Raw genomic sequence first — 22,063 nt, 5'->3', positions numbered from 1 at the left:
TGTGGGGGGAGATTTCTAATGAAGGATCTACATCTGAAATGTGGGATATAACTTGCACTTACGGCAGTCACAGAATATCGGCAGTAGTGGATCAGATTGACTTCAATGGAAAGGAGAATCGGGCAGATGTATAATAGGCGACCGGCCGATCCACTACCGCCAATTTTCTGTGGTTGTCAAAAGTGAAAATCACCCCCGTTAACTCATTTGCTTTTCCCACAAATGCTGGCCTACTTGATGAATATTTCCAACATTTGTTTGATACAAATCCCTTGCCTTATTAAACAGGAAGCTCCTTCCTTATTCAGAGAGTAACTCAACTGTTAGTGATACAAAGCCTTACATACCAATTAAGACCCACGTTTGATTCCTACCTGGATAACAAATATCTCAGTTGGAGCAGTGAAGATACTACAGTTAGGTTCAGTAGAAGAAATAAGCCAGCACTTAGAGGTTGGGAGAGGACAGTACTGGCTCAGTAATGCCAGTCCAATACTGAAACAGCCTTCCAGCACTCTCAATTGAGACTTGTGTATGAAAAGCGGGGAAGATAAGTGTTACTGATGCTTGCGAAACTGTACTCCACTATGCAGAGCCTTCAGCTGAGGTGGGAAGAAAGCCAATGACAACAAAAAAACAAAGTTAAATACCTTTTCCTTGGTGTAGACTAAGAAGACTTCTGCCAATGGCAGAAAAAAGAACTGAATTGTGAATGCAGAAGAAAGTCTTGTGTACAAATTTTGTCAGGCTGTTCATTTGGTTAAGGTGAAGTTAAAAAGGCTTTAAGGTCTCTAGTTTGCCCCATTTGGACAACTGCATATTTATTTGGACATAAAGACTGAATGAATGAGGATATAAAAATTAACCAATTATCAGTTTAAATTTAAGGAACGATGAGCTAATTGAGTAAAAATATGAATACTATATGAAATATAATGCACATATTATTAGTAACTGCTTTTTTTCTTTCCTGTAACACCTCGCACAGAAATTAAGCACAGTCAAGGTGTTGCAGAAAATGGACACAAGCCTCCAGGTAGTGCCGAAAATGTACAACAGCTGCTTTTAAGGCAGCCAGTGGCCCCTCCTTGTGTTCCCTCACACATGAAAAATTCTATCAATGCAGCTGTCATCTTCACAGAATTTCTTAAGGAACTTGCAGCCATTGCACAGGAACATTCCATTTTATCTCACACACCGCTGGAGGAATGTGAAGAATAATTCTTATAAGTTTGAAGAAGTGATTTTCATACAAATGATGCATTCTACTTTTTAAACCTTTTCCAAAGTAATAATGTATTTCTACCAGGCCTTAACTACAATGAGATTGGATTGAGGTGATGAAAGATGCAGCAGCCTTATTGTAGGTAGAATATGCACGAATGGAATTCTCTCTCTATGCAAGCTGCAATGTATGAGAATTTTTACAGGGGACAAAACATTTTAATTAAATGTTAACGGGTATTGTATTTTTGAGTATATATATTATAAACATGTACACACACTTCTGGCAATTTGTGGATTTGAGATGTGCACATTTGAGTCTATTCTTTAAATGTCTTATGCTGTGAATAGTACCAAAGATGAAATGAATGAGGCCAATGAGACTTTCTGCCATTGGGATGCTGACGAAAAACAATTTTTCCACTTACTTATATGACATTATTTGTCTTTTTTCTATATCTTTTTGCTGAACTTTTTTTTTGAACATTGTTGTCATGTTGTGAAATCACAAATGTGTCTTAGTGTAATATCCAGGAGGTGAACATGACAGTTAGCTCCAGAAAAGTATCAAGGGCATGAAACAAAGTTTGCTTCATGTGGATGTCCTTCAGCACCTTGTTTTTATATACTGTAAAGCTGTTTGTATGTGTGTTATAGGCAGTGGCTGAGTATATGGGAAAAAGCGCGGTCTTGGTGTCTTTACTGCTGATTGCATATTTTCTTTTGCAAAACCAGTAGAAATTATAAAAAGAGATTTGTAAAATTTGATAGAACTAGAATTTTTATTGTGGTGTCAAGATGCTACTCCAGATCTGAGGGTTAATGGTATTTATAAATAAGTTTCAAAGTTCCTTCTGAAGAGTAAAATAACTTATTAAACAATTGTCAGTACATGCAATAAAATGTAGCATATGGCTCTCTCTGTAAGCTGCTATTTTAAGGGCTTTTACTGAGGAATTGCTTATTTTGTATATTGCAGCAGTTTAATTTCAAGCATTAAAGTTTTCTGAAAATGGGTAATGAATGGTATTTATTTGAGGGATGTATCTAAAGTTAGTGCAGTACAAAAATGAGTTTTTAAATAACATTCTTAAATGAGCTTTTCACAAGAAATGCACCATTCCTAGCCAGAAATGTGTTGCAGTTACAACTTTTTTGCTTTAACATAAGGACTTGAATAATTTAATTTTTGATAATCAAAAATATTTGCGCAAGCTATAGGCAGGGGAGAAGAGTTGCAGATCCCATTAATAGTAATCCCTGAGTCAATCTTCTCGGCTTAGTGGATATTGAGCAGCAGCAGCACAAAAGGAGTTTCAACTCAAGTATCTAACTTGCAAGTCAAACTTCTGTCAAACCAAGGTCATCTTAACAAATCTGTTACGAGTAAGGTTTTGAAAATAGAAATCTCTGACTAAATTTGAACCACCATCAGCTCACATTAGGCTACTGCACAAACCTGAACAACAGGAGTTTGCATTTATCTGTAGCCACTGCACATACATTTGATCAATAAAGAATAGAAAACGAGTCACTTCACATAAATGTTTAAGTTACAGAACTATCCAGTTACATCGTTTCTTAGTTATTTGTGGTTTTCAAAGTCAATTACATTTAGAAAAAACTACTTTTTTCATTACACAATTCAGGTATTTGCCTGGCACACACAACCTTTTGCAATTTATAATTGCAATGTCAGGCAAACCCCACCTGCCAAGACTGAGGTACACATTATTTCGCCACATGAACATTAAAATTTTAAAAATTGCAATCTCTGACTGGAAGGACATTTACATAGTACCAGTCAATGTGGAAACAAAGGGAGCCAATCCTGTTCCTCCAATACACAGACCAGTTTTGGTCACATGACTGACAGGCTGTTGCAGAGTTTTTGAACTCTGCAAACAAAGGAATTGCCAGGCAGACAAAGCCATGTGCTCATGGAGTAAAGACCTTCTCCTGGGCCTGAGAATATCTCCTCTGCCTGCCTGTCTCATCTCTTCCCACAGAACTGAATCTTGTGAAAACACATGAAACTCAAAGAAAGGTTGGCCAAGTGAACAAAGTTCTAAGAAGATTACCAGGCCCCAAAGAAATACAAGACTATTTCTTCAATCAAGGACTACAGCGAGCTTGAGAAACAGTAACAAGATATTGCCTCAAACTGTTCTACTTACTTTTTCCTCTCTGCATGTTTATATCACGTGTGCATACTAGCGTGAGCACGTTGTATACCCGTAGGCGTGAACCATATTAGAGTTTAAGTTTAAAGGTTTGAATACATTTTTCTGCTTTAAACCAAAGAAAGCCTGTTTGTGCTCAGTTATTTGCCTGATAATTGGAAACTGTGAACAAGGTTCACAAAGGTGGAGCTCAAAACACAGCGTGTTTAAAATTAAACTCTGTTACAATATGACCAGGTGAAGACAGCAAGAGACCCCTAGACACATTGCTCACCTGCTCGTAACAGCAATAATGGACACACACACCTGTGCAAATACAGCAGGCAATTAGTAGGATGTGTTTTATCATTAACATGCATTTTAAAAAAATTTCACCAACCTTAAATTATGAGGCAGAATCCCCAGCAAATAAATGTTAACAACTGTATCTTTAAGGATTCTTCTGTCAATCATTCACTGAGGTCATGGCAATAGATTGAGACAACACCCACACAAATTGAGAGTCTCAGTTATGACTGATTTCGTGTAATTGCTGAATTACAACAGTTTTGCTTTGTCTTGATTTCTATTGTTGCAACTTTCAAGACAGTTTCTTTTCCAAAATGGCTTTCACCAGGGTAGGGGCAGCCCGACCATGCGTTGCCCTCTGAACCTCACCAATCAGTTTATTTAACACTTTCCAGTTTCCTTGCTGTATTTCAGAAACCTACAAAATAAGTAAAAGAAGCATAACTAGCCTACGTATAATTACTATTTTCATCATGTATCAATACTGCAACCCAGTATCTTTGAATGTTGCAGAGTAGTTTATACCTCAAGTTACAAAGAAAAGTTCAGCATTCGCAATTCGGCAGGATAACCATGTACGCAACTCAAACCCAAGAAATCAGTATGACAGCATACCAAACCCTTTAACGCTCCTGAGGGACTAGATAGTTACATTATTTAATCCAGTGGGGACAGCATCTTGAACAGAGATTTTAATTTCAAGTCTGAATAGAAACATTCTGCTATTAAATATCTACATCACAATTACGTTACTCCATTAGTCACCACTTCTTCCTATTAAATTTTCAGTCACTCAATCATTAACTAAAAACTGCCAGATGGCTAATTACAATGTCACTAACAGAAGGCTCGGAGCGAGATCCAACTCAGAAAAAGAATGTGAACATTAGAAGTGAGGAAATAGGAAATGAAGAAAGAGTTAGGGGTAGGAAATGAATGTGAGTTTGTGTATCACTTTCTTCCCTTGTTAATAATTTTCCTCTTTTATTTGCTCTGATTACTGCTGTCCAAGGTATGTGATGCTAATGGTGGGATTCAAATAATGTTCTTCCTTTTTCTTCTCAACAGCATGTTACATTTGTGGCACCATATAAATGCAAGTTTCTGCTGCTCCCTGGTTAAGCATGAACACAGATTGTTTTTTCCAGTATTAGATCACATTAGACTGACGTCGAGGCAGGTCCAAATCTTCAGCTCCATTACAGTGAATGAAGCTGCACCTGGATGCATGGGGCCCCTTTCTATAAAATCATGCATCATCTAGAGATAAATAGATCTGAAATGGTAAAATGAAGGAACAGGAGTAGGCCTTTCAACCCATCCAGCCTGTTCCATCAATTTGTTAACCAATCCCAGCTCCACACCCTTCCTGTATATCCCTATAATATCCTTGCCTCCCCGTTAAGTATCTAACTCCCTTTTAAAGATCTCAATATGTACATTTGGAGAGAAAAATATAAAGGACCAACCACTGTTTTCTAGGAATCTTATATGCACCAACACACAAAACATACTCTATTAACAAAATATTATAAACTCTATTTTAATAGTGAGAGTAGATTTAAGTGATCCATCTAACAATGCATTCTATTGACTGTTAAAAATCACCTTTCAATATTTCATCATCTGCTCTACTCACAAAAATAAAATTTTCAAACAGCTGAATGGCACAGAAATGACTATAATAGCATTAATGAGGAAGAGTAATTATTTGCCACAGTCCTATATTTTCCACAATCTTATGTAAATGTCTTAAAAAGACAGCAGTATCTGCTGAAATAGCTTACCTCTGCAGGGTGACCTTCAATAACATGCTGACAGATCTGCTCTAGCTTCTTGTGATCTTGGATCAATCCCAATTCTTTTTGTTCAACTATCTGGGCTGCAGTTTTCCCTTCTGCCTTCCATAGTTCAACAAATACCTACCAATCCAATTCAAAACCAGAAGATACATTACTCAAATCACCCTTGGAAGTGAATTAAAGTGTTCTGTAAATGCACAATTTACAGCATTAGTTGATCATGGGATCCAATAAATTAATTATGTAATTCTTTACACATTTTTAGAATTGGTATTTAAATTCCTCAGTACTATGACAGTGTTAATATAGTTTATACTGTGGATATAAAAAGAGAAAAGACTTACATTTACATAGTACATTTCATAATCACCAGACATCTCAAAGTGCTTTACCGCCAATGAAGTACATTTTCAAGTTTAGTCCTGTTGTAGGAAATGCAGCAGCCAATTTTGCGCACAACAAACTCCCACAAACAGCAATGTGATAATGACCACGTAATGTTTTTGTGATGTTGATTGAGGGATGAACATCAGTGAGGACAATGGGGATAACTCCCCTGCTCTTCTTTGAAATAGTGCCATGGATCTTTTATATCCACATCCAGATGGGACCTCAGTTTAATGTCTCATCCGAAAGACAGCACCTCTGACAGCGCAGCAATCCCTCAGTACTGCAATAGAGTTTCAGCCTTGATTTTTGTGCTTAAGTCCTGGAGTGGGACTTAAACCCAGAACCTTTTGACTCAGAGGCAAGATTGCTACCAACAGAGCAACAGCTGACAATATTTCTTAATGTCATTGAATGCTGTAGTATCAGGATCCCCAAAGTTCAACATCTTTATCCAATCAACAGCTAAGCCATTCAGAAAAAGCTGATATCAGGTTCAACACCCAACTGGGCTATTAGTTTATATCAGATGAGGGGTCAATAGGGGTGCTAAAGAACTAATCTGGGTACTCATTCCTACAAGATTCATATGTGTAAGAACAATATTAGGCTTGGCTCTGATTCCCATCACGGCCGAATCGACTGCTGATACTGTAAAAAGTGACACAAAAACACTTGAGTGAAGTACAGGAGGATGTCTGGCACCCACTGAACCATACTCAGCAATGAATCAATCAATACCTTGAGGAACAGGAGAGGAAGGAGGAAACTGGGGAGAAAAAATTACTGCAATACGAGGATGACCTAGTCCTATCTCTCAAATTATTCAACTGGATTGTCGATTTGAATTAAAATCTATCAGAAAACCAGTGAAAATGTTTTGGTAATATTAAATAAATCAATAATAGATTTTATTTTATTACCAAAAGGTGCTATAAACTGTGTGGTTACCGTATGCAAATAAAAATTGAAAACCTTTTAGTAGAAACTGATGTTTACGCACCTGCTTTGCTGCAGATGAAGATATAAATCCTTTTCCCAAGAGGTTAAGCAGCTCTGACAAAGCAGAGGGGCTAATGGAGCTGAAAAGAGCATGTACAGAAATGAAATGTTAAAAGCAAACTGTACATTAAAAAATCCATCAATAGCATTTAAAAAAGCAAACTTTGTATATGTTTACACAATCAAAATAGCAAAAAGGAGAGATACAGCAATCCTATATTATCACATTTTCTTGGCCAAATCTGTCCTCTTTAAAAATTTACCTATTCATAAATCTATGTGAGGACAGAACTGTGCTCAATTAGTCTGCCAACGCTCACATGGAAAATAGCCAATTGGACAAGTTACCAAATGGCTGCCACCATCCGTGAAACTGAACCCTCGACAGAGTCAGCACCTACAGGACAGTTGGGGAGAAATTAGACGAAAAAATTATATCACACAATCATAGGATCACGTGTAGGCTATTCAGTTCCTTGGACCTGTTCTTGCATTCAATTAGATCATGCCCGACCTGTATCTTAACTCCAACTTTAATCTGTGCTAGTCATGGATGAGCTGGACATACAGCCAATCAAATCGGAACTCAGTGATGCCATTGATTCTCTAGCCAGTGGAAAAGCCCCTGGGAAGGACAGCATTACCCCTGAAATAATCAAGAGTGCCAAGCCTGCTATACTCTCAGCACTACATGAACTGCTATGCCTGTGCTGGGACGAGGGAGCAGTACCCCAGGACATGCGCGATGCCAATATCATCACCCTCTATAAAAACAAAGGTGGGACCGCGGTGACTGCAACAACTACCGTGGAATCTCCCTGCTCAGCATAGTGGGGAAAGTCTTTGCTCGAGTCGCTCTGAACAGGCTCCAGAAGCTGGACGAGCGCGTCTACCCTGAGGCACAGTGTGGCTTTTGTGCAGAGAGATCGACCGTTGACATGCTGTTCTCCCTTCGTCAGATACAGGAGAAATGCAGTGAACAACAGATGCCCCTCTACATTGCTTTCATTGATCTCACCAAAGCCTTTGACCTCGTCAGCAGAGGTGGTCTCTTCAGACTACTAGAAAAGATTGGATGTCCACCAAAGCTACTAAGTATCATCACCTCATTCCATGACAATATGAAAGGCATAATTCAACATGGTGGCTCATCAGAGCCCTTTCCTATCCTGAGTGGCGTGAAACAGGGCTGTGTTCTCGCACCTACACTTTTTGGGATTTTCTTCTCCCTGCTGCTTTCACATGCGTTCAAGTCCTCTGAAGAAGGAATTTTCCTCCACACAAGATCAGGGGGCAGGTTGTTCAACCTTGCCCGTCTAAAAGCGAAGTCCAAAGTACGGAAAGTCCTCATCAGGGAACTCCTCTTTGCTGACGATGCTGCTTTAACATCTCACACTGAAGAGTGCCTGCAGAGTCTCATCGACAGGTTTGCAGATGCCTGCAATGAATTTGGCCTAACCATCAGCCTCAAGAAAACGAACATCATGGGGCAGGACGTCAGAAATGCTCCATCCATCAATATTGGCGACCACGCTCTGGAAGTGGTTCAAGAGTTCACCTACCTAGGCTCAACTATCACCAGTAACCTGTCTCTAGATGCAGAAATCAACAAGCGCATGGGAAAGGCTTCCACTGCTATGTCCAGACTGGCCAAGAGAGTGTGGGAAAATGGCACACTGGCACGGAACAAAGAAGTCCGAGTGTATCAGGCCTGTGTCCTCAGTACCTTGCTCTATGGCAGCGAGGCCTGGACAACGTATGTCAGCCAAGAGCGACGTCTCAATTCATTCCATCTTCGCTGCCTCCGGAGAATACTTGGCATCAGGTGGCAGGGCCGTATCTCCAATACAGAAGTCCTCGAGGCGGCCAACATCCCCAGCTTATACACACTACTGAGTCAGCGGCGCTTGAGATGGCTTGGCCATGTGAGCCGCATGGAAGATGGCAGGATCCCCAAAGACACATTGTACAGCGAGCTCGCCACTGGTATCAGACGCACCGGCCGTCCATGTCTCCGCTTCAAAGACGTCTGCAAACGCGACATGAAATCCTGTGACATTGATCACAAGTCGTGGGAGTCAGTTGCCAGCATTCGCCAGAGCTGGCGGGCAGCCATAAAGATGGGGCTAAAGTGTGGAGAGTCGAAGAGACTTAGTAGTTGGCAGGAAAAAAGACAGAGGCGCAAGGGGACAGCCAACTGTGTAACAGCCCCGACAAACAAATTTCTCTGCAGCACCTGTCACTCTAGAATTGGCCTTTATAGCCACTCCAGGCGCTGCTTCACAAACCACTGACCACCTCCAGGCGTTTATCCATTGTCTCTCGAGATAAGGAGGCCAAAGAAATCTGTGCTGTACCCCTCCAAGGCCAATATATCCTTCCTTATTTCATCGGACTGAATGCAGTATTCCAGATGCAGTCTAACTGGAACTTTAAGTAACTATACCATAACTTCCACTTTTCTGTTTAAAAGCCCTCCCAAGATAAAGGCCAACATTCCATTTGCCTTTTATTTATTTTTTTGTATCTATCACTAGTTTTTCGTCATTTCTGTACTTTGACCCCTAAATGTCTGCTAATCCACAGTTCCTAGCGTCTTGCCATTTAGCAAATACACGGATATATCTTTGCAACAAAGGGAATGACCTCATTTTCCTACATTAACTCTATCCACCACAGTTTTGCCTACTTGCTCAATCTGTCAAAGTCCCTTTACAACTTTCTGCTCCTTTTACACTATTACTGTGCCATCTAACTTAGTGTTGCCAGCAAACTTAGATATATGGCTCGCTATTCTTTTATCCACGTAAATTTGTAAATATATTGATAGCTGAGGCCTCAGGACAGACCCCTCGGGGATTCTACTAGTCATAACCTACTATTTGAGAACATGCCCATTATCCCTACTCAGTCTAAATCTTCTAAACAATTCCATATCCAAGCCAATAAGTTGCAGTCTCTAATATGGTACCTTGTCGAATGTATTCTGGATGTCCATAGAAATAATATCCATAGACACTCCCTTAATCGACCATGTTTGATACCTCTTCAAAAAATTAAACTGGATTTGTTAGACATGACAAAACCTTTACAAATCCATGCTGTCTCTGATCAGCTCAAATTTATCCAAATACTTCATCACCCTGTCCCTAATAACAGATTCTAGTAACTTCCCAGCATCTGATGTTGAATGAATAGGCCTATAATGTCCTAGTTTATCTCTCCTACTCTTCTTAATTAGTGGAGAGATATTGGCAATTTTACAATCCAAAGGGACAGTTCATGAACTGAGGGGGTTTTGGAAAACCATGACTAACACATCAACAATTTACTCACCTACTTCTTTTCAAACCCTGGGGTGGAAACCATTGGGTCCTGGAGGTTTATCTATTTTTAATCTAATTAGTTTTGAAATTACAATTTTGAAAAAACTTATAGTGAATCTAGTTATTCCTTCCCCTTGATTTAGATGTCTTTGTGCCTGTGGTACTTTATCCTCATTCTCTATCGTGAAGGCCAATACAAATTAGCAAAATACTGCAGATGCTGGAAATCTGAAATAAAAACAGAAAGTGCTGAAAATACTCAGCCGTCTGGCAGCATCTGTGGAGAGAGAAGCAGAGTTAACGTTTCAGGTTTGTGCCCTTTCATCAACTCTGAAATTTGAACTCTGTTTCGCTCTCCACAGATGCTTCCAGACCTGCTATTTCCTGCACTTTCTGTTTATATTAGCTGCTTAGTAAATCTGCCAATTCCTGATTTGCATTCACAGTATCACCTGTGTTGGTCATTAAAAGGCCCACATTACTCTTAGCCACCATCTTTCTCTTAATATAACTAGAAGGACAAGGGCAGCAACACGGGAACACCACCACCTGCAAGTTCCCCTCCAAGTCACACACCATCCTGACTTGGAACTATATCGCCGTTCCTTCACTGTCGCTGGGTCAAAATCCTGGAACTCCCTTCCTAACAACACTGTGGGTGTACCTACCCCACATGGACTGCAGCGGTTCAAGGCGGCAGCTCACCACCACCTTCTCAAGGGCAATTAGGGATGGGCAATAAATGCTGGCCTGGCCAGCGATGCTCACATCCCATGAATGAATAAAAAAAAAAATAATTGCAAAAATCTTTAGTGTTGACCGTGGTAACTCTCACAAACATTTTGTCATCTCCCTTTTTGAAGCCCTTATCACATTCTTTGTATTCCCTTGCTGCCCTTTATCTCTCCCATTCCACAAGATCTCTCCTGTTCTTTGCTTTCGTACAAGCTCTTTTAGTTTTATATTATTTCTCACTTCCCTTATTTGATCAAGGCTATTTAATTATACACGTAGAGTGTATAATTACACATGTAACTACCAAATGTTTTTTTGAACACTTCCCACCGTTCATTGCAGTTCTATCTGTTAACATCTGTTAATTATTGGGAATAGTGGCATAATGGTAATGTTACTGGACTAATAATCCAGAGACCCGAACTAATGCTTTGGAGATATGAGTTTGAATCTCACCACGGCAGCTGGAATTTAAATTCAATGAATTTAATAAATCTGGAATAAAAAGCTGGTCTCAGTAATGATGACCATGAAAGTACTGGATTGTCGTAACAACCCATCTGGTTCATTAATGTCCTTTAGAGAAGGAAATCTGTCATCCTTACCCAGTCTGGCCTATCTGTGACTGTGGTCTCACAGTAATGTGGTTGACGGTGGTGTCATAAATAGTGAGGAGGAAAGTCTTAGATTACAGGACAATATAGATGGGCTGGTAAGATGGACGGAGCAGTGGCAAATGGAATTTAATCCTGAGAAGTGTGAGGTGATGCATTTTGGGAGGACTAACAAGGCAAGGGAATATACAATGGATGGAAGGACCCTAGGAAGTACAGAGGATCAGAGGGACCTTGGTGTACTTGTCCATTGATCACTGAAGGCAGCAGCACAGATAGATAAGGTGGTTAGGAAGGCATATGGGATACTTGCCTTTATTAGCCGAGGCATAGAATATAAGAGCAGGGAGGTTATGATGGAGCTGTATAAAACACTAGTTAGGCCACAGCTGGAGTACTGTGTACAATTCTGGGCATCACACTATAGGAAGGATGTGATTGCACTGGAGAGGGTGCAGAGGAGATTCACCAGGATGTTGCCTGGGCTGGAGCATTTCAGCTATGAAGAGAGACTGGATAGGCTAGGGTTGTTTTCCTCAGAGCAGAGAAGGCTGAGGGGGGACCTGATTGAGGTACACAAAATTATGAGGGGCATTGATAGGATAGATAGGAAGAAACTTTTTCCCTTAGCGGAGTAGTCAATAACTAGGGAACATAAATTTAAGGTAAGGGGCAGGAGGTTGAGAGGGGATTTGAGGAAAAATGTTTTCACCCAGAAGGTGGTTGGAATCTGGAACACACTGCCTAAAGGAGTGGTAGAGGTAGGAACCCTCAACAACATTTAAAAAGTATTTAGATGAGCACTTGAACCACCATAGCATACAAGGCTACAGGCCAAGTGCTGGAAAATGGGATTAGAATAGATAGGTGCTTGGTGGCCGGCACAGACATGATGGGCCGAAGGGCCTGTTTCTGTGCTGTATAACTATGACTGTTCAATGCCCTCTGAAATGGCCTCGTAAGGCATTTAGTTGTATCAGATTGCTATGGAAAAGTTGATTAAGAATAAAACTGGATGGACCATCGATTTAGGCGCTAGATACAATAAAGGCACAGTCTGCCCAATTGGCCATGCAAAGTCCTCCTTCTTAATATCTGATGACTACTGCCAAAATTGGAAGAGCATTCCCACTGACGAGCAAAACAACAGCCTGACATAGTCACAACTTACAACCAATGATCCACATTCCTCCAATTAAAGGCCTGCTACCCGACTCGAACCCGACGGGACCAGACGACATGTGTTGGGTTCGGGTCGGGTCGGGCCGCTCTTCCAGGTCTGGCCTTCGGGGTCGGGTCGGGCCAGGCCGGACGGGTCTGAGTCAGGCCAGACACACACAGCAAGGTAAGTGTTAAAAGTTAAAAACTTACCTGAGCTGCAAGCCTGGGACGTCAAGCAGGGAAACTGAGTCTGCGCAGTGGACATTTCAATGACGTCATCACGCTCATGCTGCAGCTTCCGGCAGCTTGGCAGTCGGAAGATAAGTGAAGGGAACATTGCGGTGGGGTGGGGCTCGGGGGGAAAATGGAGGGACTCAGGCCGGGTTGGGCTCAGGTCCGATGTGGTTCCTTCAGGTTCGGGTCAGGGTTTTTTTTTGTGACTTGAGCAGGCCCTTACCTCCAATCACCATCCATGGGTATATCCTGTTCCACCAGAGATGGTGACACAGTGGTATACAGTCGGGAAGAGGTGGCCCTGGGAGTCCTTAACGTGGACTCCGGACCTCATGAAGTCTCAAGGCATCAGGTCAAACATGGGCAAGGAAACCTCCTGCTGATTACCACCTGCCACCACCCCCCCACCCCCCCTTCAACTGCTGAATCAGTACCAATCCATGTTGAACAGCACTTGGAAGAAGCACCAAAGGTAGCAAGGACACAAAATGTACTCTGGGTGGGGGACTCCAATGTCCATTACCAAGAGTGGCTTGGTAGCACCACTAATGACAGTGCTGGTTGAGTCCTTCAAGAAATATCTGCCAGACTGGGCCTGCAACAGGTGGTGGGAGAACCAAGAAGAGGAAAAAACCTACTTGACCTCATCTTCACCAACCTACCTGTAGCAGATACATCTGTCCATAACAGTTTTGGTAGAGTGATTACTGCACAGTCCTTGAGGAGATGAAATCCCACTTCACACTGAGGACACACTCCATTGTGTTGTGTGGCACTACGGCCGTGCTAAATGGGATAGATTCAGAACCGATCTAGCAGCTCAAAACTAGACATCCATTAGGTGCTGTGGGCTACCAACAGCAGCAGAACTGTATACCACCACAATCTGTAACCTCATGGCTTGGCATATCCCCAACTTTACCATTATCATCAAGTCATGGGAACAACACTTGTTCAATCAGGAGTGTAGGAGAACATGGCAGGAGCTGCACCAAGCATACCTAAAAATGAGTTGCCAACCTGGTGAAACAACAGCCTACTCTCAAGCATTAGCAAAATGATGGAAGGTGTCGTCAATATTGCTATATGGCGGCACTTACACACCAATAACCTGCTCACTGATGCTCAGTTTGGGTTCCACCAGGAGCACTCGGCTCCAGACCAAACGTGGACAAAAGAGCTGAATTCCAGAGAGGAGGTGAAAGTGACTGCCCTTGATATCATGGCAGCATTTGACCAGGTTTGGCGTCAAGCAACCCTGGTAAAATTGAAGTCAATGGGAATCAGATGAAAACTTTCTGCTGGTTGGAGTCATACCTAGCACAAAGGAAGATGTTTGTGTTGTAGGAGGCCAATCATTTCAGCCTTAGGACATCAATGCAGGAGTTCCTTAAGGCAGTGTCCTAGGCCCAATTATCTTCAGCTCCTTCATTAAGGTCCTTCCCTCCATCATAAGGTCAGAAGTGGGGATATTCACTTATGATTGTGCAGTCTTCAGTTCCATTTGAAACTCCTCAGATAAAGCAGTCTGGGCCTGCATGCAACAAGACTCAGACAGCATTCAGGCTTGGGTTGATAAAGGGCAAGAAATATTCATGCCACTCAAGTGCCAGTGACCATCTCCAACAAGAGAGAATCTAACCATCCCCCCATGATAGGCAACGGCATTACTGTCGCTAAATCCCCAGCATCAATAGCCTGAAGGTCATCATTGGCCAGATACTTAACTGAACCAGCCATATAAATACTTTGGCTACAAGAGCAGGTCAAAGACTGGGAATTCTGTGGTATCTCACCTCCTGACTCTCCAAAGTCTGCCCACCATCAACAAGACACAAATCAGGATTGTGATGGAATACTTCCCTCCTTGCCTTGATGAGTGAGGCTCCATCAACACTCAGAAAGCTTGACACCATCCAGGACATAGCAGTCTGCTTGATCTTCACCCTATCCACCACCTTCAACACTCACTCACTCACCAAAAACACACTATGGCAAAGGTGTGTACCTTCTACAAGATGTACCTCAGCAACTCACCAAGGCTCCCTTCCACAGCACCTTACAAAGCTGCGAACTCCACCACAAAGAAAGACAGGCGCACGGGAACTCCACCACCTTCAAGTTTCCCTCCAGGTCACACGCCATCCTAACTTGGAAATACAGCCACTCCTTCACTGTGGCAGAGTCAAAATCCTGGAATTCCCTAGCTAACAGCACTGTGGGTATACCTATATCACATGGACTGCAGCGGTGTAAGCAGGCATCACCTTCTCAAGGGCAATTTTTGATATGTTATAAATGCCAGTAACACTCATATCCCATGAATGAATAAAAAAAAGTTCTGCCCAGTCTATTGGAGTCAATTCCTGCCTCATCTCTCAGAAGTCAATCTTACTTAAAACTTTGGTTTTAAATCAGGGATTGGGCAGAAAGCACAAATAGAATTGCCAATTAGGGCACTTAATTACATTTTGTCCAGAAAGGAAGAAAGAATCTTTCTTCAAAACATATTAAATTTTTTCACCACTAATGGAACACAACCTGTGAGTGAAAATGATTGGGTTTAAAACATTGTGGCACATTTTTTTTATATATGACAAAATTATCTATTTGAATATTTTTCATAAATAGCAAGCATAGAAATTTGCACAATGACCTTGGTGATGTTGTTAACTGAGCGAGCATATTTTTAGATCCATCTAACCACATCATTATAACTGCCCTAGATTAACAAGTGTTTCTTACTGAGCATGCAGTATCAATGCGATTATATTACTCTCAGCACTGACATAAGTGAAATACCCTCGGCAATTCAACTGATTGCAAATGGCAAATGCTTTTTACTTCAATTGCTGTTTCAAAGGGATAATCAGAATTATAGTGCTAACTAAGCAGGTACAAAAATTCTCACTTAATAGGAATACTCCAGAGTATGGGGTGGGGACACAAAAAGGTCACATTTGTGACTAAGCACAAGTCAGTATACATTTTTTTTTAACATTTGTTAAGTTTTCACTTGCTTGTCATGCAAATTGCTTAACATTTTTCCAGCAGCTGCCCTCATACTTTAAGCTGTGTCACTCATTGTGCTCGTCGCACACTGCAGAGTGCTTAGTGCTTGAACGTGTTTGCAAAACACTTCCATTTTGAAACTTCGCCCACTCCAATTGTGGGCCTGATCTTTCTCCGTCATAAATCCTAACTTTAAACATATGCTGTAATGCCAGCCCTATATAATTCCACTTTTTATGTAGAGGAGAGATTAGCACTTTAACACTAACATCTCATTTTACATAATATTTGAGTGCCAGAGAACTCTAGAAATAGAGGATGGTGAATAATGGGGCATTCAATTTCCACCCATCCCTCACTTTTGTATGTTTCACCTCTGACTCTTTCCTTCTTGCACTTCTCTCTTTCCATCTCTGCCACCGGGCTTTCCACTTACAATTATTACAAGACAATCAACTCCCACAACCACCTGGATTATGCTTCTTCCTACCCCATTTTCTATAAGGGCTCCATACCCTTTTCCCAGTATCTCTGTCTCCATCACATTTGTTCTGATCACTTCATTTTGCACACTAGAGCTTCCAAAACGTCCTCCTTTTCCTCAGCTAAGGTTTTCGCTCCACAATGATGGCAGGCCCGTTGACCATATCTTTTGATTTTCTAGGCATCTGCTCTTACTATTCCCCTTCCTCTTCTCACAACATCAAGGACCTCCTTGTCCTCACTTTTCACAGATCATCTTCTGTCATTTCTACCAGCTACAATGAGATCGCGCCACCAAGTATATTTTCCCCTCTCCCTTCTGGAGGCTGTTCACTCTCCAATAACTTTGTTCACTTTTCTACTACCTTTATTCCCAGAAGCTCTTCCCGAGACATCTTCCCATGCAAATGTGGGGGAAGCAACATGTCCATTTATTTATTGGTCACAAGAGACCTGTTCTTCAGCTTGGTGCAGTATATCATAGCCTTCATGATGTGAACTGAAAGCGCCATCTGTTGGTAGCCATGCACACTAGTTACAACAGTACAATATAAAATTCCATTTTTCCTTTTTGGCCTCCTTGTCTCGAGAAACAATGGGTAAGCGCCTAGAGGTGGTCAGTGGTTTGTGAAGCAGCACCTGGAGTGGCCACGAAGGCCAATTCTAGAGTGACAGACTCTTCCACAGGCATTGCAGGTAAAGTTGGTTGTCGGGGCTGTTACACAGTTGGCTCTCTCCTTACACTTTGTCTCTTTTCCTGCCAACTGCTGAGTCTCTTCAACTCACTTCAGCCCCGCCTTTATAGCTGTCCGCCTGCTCTGGCTGGCAACTGGCTCCCACGACTTGTGGCCAATGTCGCAGGACTGCATGTCACGTTTGCAGACTTTTTTTTAAAAGCGGAGACATGGATGGCCGGTGGGTCTAACACCAATGACGAGCTCGCTGTACAATACGTCCTTGGGGATCCTGCCATCTTCCATGCGACTCACATGGCCAAGCCATCTCAAGTGCCGCTGACTCAGTAGGGCGTACATACTGGGGATGTTGGCTGCTTCGAGGACTTCTGCGTTGGAGATACGGTCCCACCACCTAACGTCAAGGATTCTCCGGAGACAGCGAAGATGGAATGTGTTGAGATGTCGCTCTTGGCTGACATACGTTGTCCAGGCCTTGCTGTCGTAGAGCAAGGTACTGAGGACACAGGCTTGAAACACTCGGACTTCTGTGTTCCATTTGTGCACCATTTTCCCACACTCTCTTGGCCAGTCTGGACATAGCAGATGATGCCTTTCCCATGTGCTTGTTGATTTCTGCATCGAGAGACAGGTTACTGGTGATGGTTGAGCCTAGGTAGGTGAACTCTTGAACCACTTCCAGAGTGTGGTCGCCAATATTGACGGATGGAGCATTTCTGATGTCCTGTCCCATGATGTTCGTTTTCTTGAAACTGATGGTTAGGCCAAATTCGTTGCAGGCAGATGCAAGCCTGTCGATGAGTCTCTGTTGACACTCTTCCGTGTGGGATGTTAATGCAGTATCGTCATAAAATTACAGGTCAGGTAAAGCCTGGCTACCCGACCCAAACCCAACTACGTGTGTCAGGTCTATATTCCAAGTCCAGCATTCGGGCTCGGGTTGGATCAGGCTGGCCAGTGCTGCTTCCGGGAAGTCACGGGATCAGGCTTATCCATGATTCCCCACAACTCCATCTGCAGGAATAGCCTACTGCTGGAATGGATGAAGGATATTCATGTTGGGACGGGCGGGAAAAAAAACTAAAGGAGTCGGGCTCAGGTTGGCTGTGGTCAGGTCGGGTTTTAATTTTATACCCGAGCCAGGCTTTAAGTTCAGGTACAAAGCTTTTTATTGTAATCGCTCAAATTTTAGAACTTGGGCTGAAATAATGAGGTGGTCAAATTATCTACCAGCTAGAAAAATAAACAGAAAATATATGGCCAGAAGAATGCCATTTGGCCCATCATGTCCATGCCTACTGAAAAGGTGCTATTCAGCCTATGCCCATTTCCCAGCTTTTGGTTCATAGCTCTTTAAGGTACAGCATTTCAAGTGCACTTTTAAATGTTATAAGGATTTCTGCCTCAAACCACCCTTTCAGACAGTGAGTTCCAGACCCCCACCACCCTCTAGGTAAAAAGATTTCTCAACTCCCCTTTAATTCTTCTACCAATTACTTTAAAGCTATGCCCCCTGGTATACCTCTAAGGGAAATAGGTCCTTCCTATCCACTGTAACTAGATCCCTCATAATTAAATCTCCCATCAACCTCCCCTGTTCCCAAGAAAACAATCCCAATCATCCAATCTTTCCTCATAGCTAAAGTTCTCCATTCCTGGCAACATCCTCATAAATTTCCTCTGTACCCTCTCTAATGCAATCGCCTCCTTCCTGTAATGCAGTGGCTAGATTGGTATACACTACTCTAGCTGTGGCATAACTAATGTTTTATACAGTTCTGGCATAACCCCCCTGCTCTTACATTCTATTCCTCAGCTAATAAAAGGAAAGTATTCCGCATGTCTTCCTAACCACCTTAACTATCTGTCCTGCTACCTTCAGGAATATGCGGACATGCACGCCAAGGTCCCTCTGTACTTCTCAGTAACCTACCATTTCTTGTGTTTCCTTACCTGGTTTGCTCTCCCCAAATGCATTTCCTCACTCTTTTCCAGATTGAATTCTATTTGTCACTCTTTTCCCACTTGACCAGTCCATTGATATATTCCTGCAGACAACCGCTTTCTTCCTATCAACCACACAGTCAATTTTCATACCATCTGCAAATTTCTCAATCATTTCCCCTACATTTAAGTCTAAATCATTGATGTACATCATGAAAAGCAAAGGGCTTAGTACTGAGCACTGCAGAACCCCACTGGAAATGACCCTGCAGTAACAAAAAAACCCATTGACCCTTTGCTTCCTGTCACTGAGTCAATTTTGGATCCAACTTGCCACTTTCCCTTGGATCTCATGCATGGGCTGTTAATTTTCTGCCCAGTATGCCATGTGTGACCATGTCAAGAGCCTTGCTGAAATCCATGTAGACTGCATCAAATGCATCACCCTCACTGAATTTTTTGAGGAGGTAACAAGGAGCATCAATCAAGTTAGTCAGGCATGAACTTTCCTTAACAAATCCATCCTGATTGCCCTTCATTAATCCGTGCCTTTCTAAATGGCAATTGACAATGTCCCTCAGAAATGCTTCCAATAATTTGCCCACCATCGATGTTAGGCTGACGAGTCTGCAGTTACTCGTTCTATCCCTTCCTCCTTTTTAAAAAAACAGTACAATGCTAACAGTCCTCCAGTACACTGGCACCATACCTGTAGCCAGAGAGGATTTGGAAAATGATGGTCAGAGCCTCTGCTATTTTGATCCTTGCTTCTCTGGGATACATTTCATCTGGACCTGGTTCTTCGTAAAATTTCAAAGATGTTAAATGCCTTAATATTTGCGCTCTCACTCTGTTTACCCCATTCACTCACACTCCTCCTCCTTAACTACAATGTGTGCATCGGCCCCCAGTGTTGTAGCTATTACTGGGAAGCAAACTTAAAATGAAACACTGACTGGACATGCAAACTTTCTCTAACTTATATCAACAACATTGGGAATGTCATGTTACATATTTTTTGTACATTTTGTGTTGATAACAACAAAGCTTCAACATCCAGGGGCTGTGTACTTGAATTTCTTTAAAACATCCATAAGTTATTTACAATGAGAAGTCAAATTAAAGGATCTTCTCACTGTAATTAGTTGAATTCCAGTTTGAATCAGTTTTTATATTTCATGTCCAATGATGCCAAAAACTTATCCATTTTTAAATAATTTAAGGGGGCATATGGGGAAAATTAGGTTGAGAGATCATATTTAATTAGTTAAAGGTGGTGCAAAAAAAGCTTGAGCAATTACTTTTGTGGACACTCAAACTCAAAATAAAACTTACATGAATGCACAAACTACTGTCATACACAGAGGCAATGAACACTGTAGAAGTAGGTCCTATGGACCTCACTGAAATTCATATATAAATACTGTCTCAACTGCACAGCATAGCACAGGATAGATTTCTGATCCTGACTACTTGATTGAATATATAAATCAAATTCATCCAAACAGAACGTATTGCCATTAAGTTGCTGCAAAGTTGAACAACTACTACAGACTGGTTTTGTAAAATTAAACAAACCACAACTTACCTATAAGGAATATTAGTGAATATTCCTCAATTTGTATTAAAAATAGTGTCATTGTAATTAGGCATGTTACATCGATTTTACAGTAAGGGGCACTTTAAGTGATTGTGAGAGTTTGATGACATGCTTGCATCCTGCAATTGCTTTCTCCCTATCTATATTAACAGGAGAAGTCACAGTCACCAGCACTGAAGAAGATGGCCATTGAAACAATTTGTTTTTAATTTGTTTAACACGCATGATTTGTTCCAAGTATTCACCCAGTCTTTACATATCATGATAGAAACGAAGATACCAGACATAGTGGGCTGAAATTTATGGTGCAGCCGCCAAAATTAGCGGCAGATGTAAACACCCGTGCGGACCGTACGTCGTGGAGCCGCTGCGATATTCAGTGCGGTGGCTCATTTAAATAGCGAGGGCAAACCGCCCACCCTGATGACGTGGAGGGGGCGGGCAGTCTGTCCCCAGCAATGGAGTCAGTAGCCTTTGTGCAGGCGCTGATGCCATTTTTCAAAGGTTTCAAGCCCTAACATTCAGCTTAATTGTTTAAAAGATATTGTGTTTTTGAAAAATAAAAAAAATTTAACCTGACCCCCTCTCTCTCCCCACCAAAACACTTACCTTGTGCACTGACCTCCCCTCACAATGTTCATCAACTTTCAACTTTACCCCTTCCCACTATCCCCTAGACCAATGAAATGAGTCTGGTGCTGCTCCCCTGCACTGAAAGACTTACGGGGATCCGAAGCCACGGGACTGCCGGCCACCGGCACCAATATCGCTCCGGGATGGACGGAGGGAGCGGGTAGGTTATCAATTCATTTATTTAAATAAATTTAAATATTTAAATGGAGTTCCCGTCACCGAGCGGCCATGAGGTCTTGCAGCCTTCGGCAATATCCGGCTTGGCCATGCTGTCGTCGAGGCCCGTGTCGGGCTTCTGGCGGAGGCATTTTTCGCCCCACCCACCCCCGCCACGACCCCCCCACATCGGGGGGCTGCAAAATTCAGCCCAGAAATAATTGCTTTCTGTGCAGTGACTATTCATCACTTTCAAAAAATTCAAACATTTCTTCCAAGGTAAAACTGCGAGACAGAATGGAATCAGGGATGCAGCCTTCTTCATCATCAAGGGCACAGCTCCACCATCACCACGCTGCTCTGTGATTAACTGACAGGAGGCATATTTACAAAAGGAAATTATCCGTGTTAGCCCTCTAGCTTTTATAGGGTAGCCACCTTTTGCAAAATCCAAAAGCAAACAGGGTGCATGACACGGACAGGAATGTAGTTCACAGTCTGAGCGTTTATACTGCTCCTGAAAATTCACAGAAAATCTTGCCCAATTTACATAATTGCTCCTTCTATTCCAATCCCTCTGTACT

General features: G+C 42.0%; 2 protein-coding genes across 6 annotated transcripts in view; one reads left to right on the top strand and one right to left on the bottom strand.

Moving 5' to 3' along the window:
* Positions 1-2,378, top strand: part of fhip1aa (FHF complex subunit HOOK interacting protein 1Aa) — a 196,706-nt gene extending 194,328 nt beyond the window's left edge. For all 4 annotated transcript variants that reach the window (XM_068041066.1, XM_068041076.1, XM_068041094.1 and 1 more), the window contains one exon: positions 989-2,378. In XM_068041066.1, coding sequence (XP_067897167.1) covers positions 989-1,221 — 233 coding nt within the window. In that variant the 3' untranslated portion in view covers positions 1,222-2,378. The remainder of the gene's footprint in view (positions 1-988) is intronic.
* The window catches only part of gatb (glutamyl-tRNA(Gln) amidotransferase, subunit B), an 89,287-nt gene continuing 69,223 nt past the window's right edge, over positions 2,000-22,063 (bottom strand). Inside the window, exons 12-14 of one of the 2 annotated variants that reach the window (XM_068041106.1) lie at positions 6,888-6,966; positions 5,483-5,617; positions 2,000-4,113 (exon numbers count right to left, since the gene is read on the bottom strand). In XM_068041106.1, coding sequence (XP_067897207.1) covers positions 3,988-4,113; positions 5,483-5,617; positions 6,888-6,966 — 340 coding nt within the window. In that variant the 3' untranslated portion in view covers positions 2,000-3,987. The remainder of the gene's footprint in view (positions 4,114-5,482; positions 5,618-6,887; positions 6,967-22,063) is intronic. The other variant, XM_068041117.1, reaches the window with a different exon arrangement.

This window comes from Heterodontus francisci, chromosome 1 (genome assembly GCF_036365525.1).
Source record: "Heterodontus francisci isolate sHetFra1 chromosome 1, sHetFra1.hap1, whole genome shotgun sequence".
Taxonomy (NCBI): domain Eukaryota; kingdom Metazoa; phylum Chordata; class Chondrichthyes; order Heterodontiformes; family Heterodontidae; genus Heterodontus; species Heterodontus francisci.
Note: the sequence above shows the minus strand (reverse complement) of the source record. Positions and strands in the feature narration are given on the sequence as shown.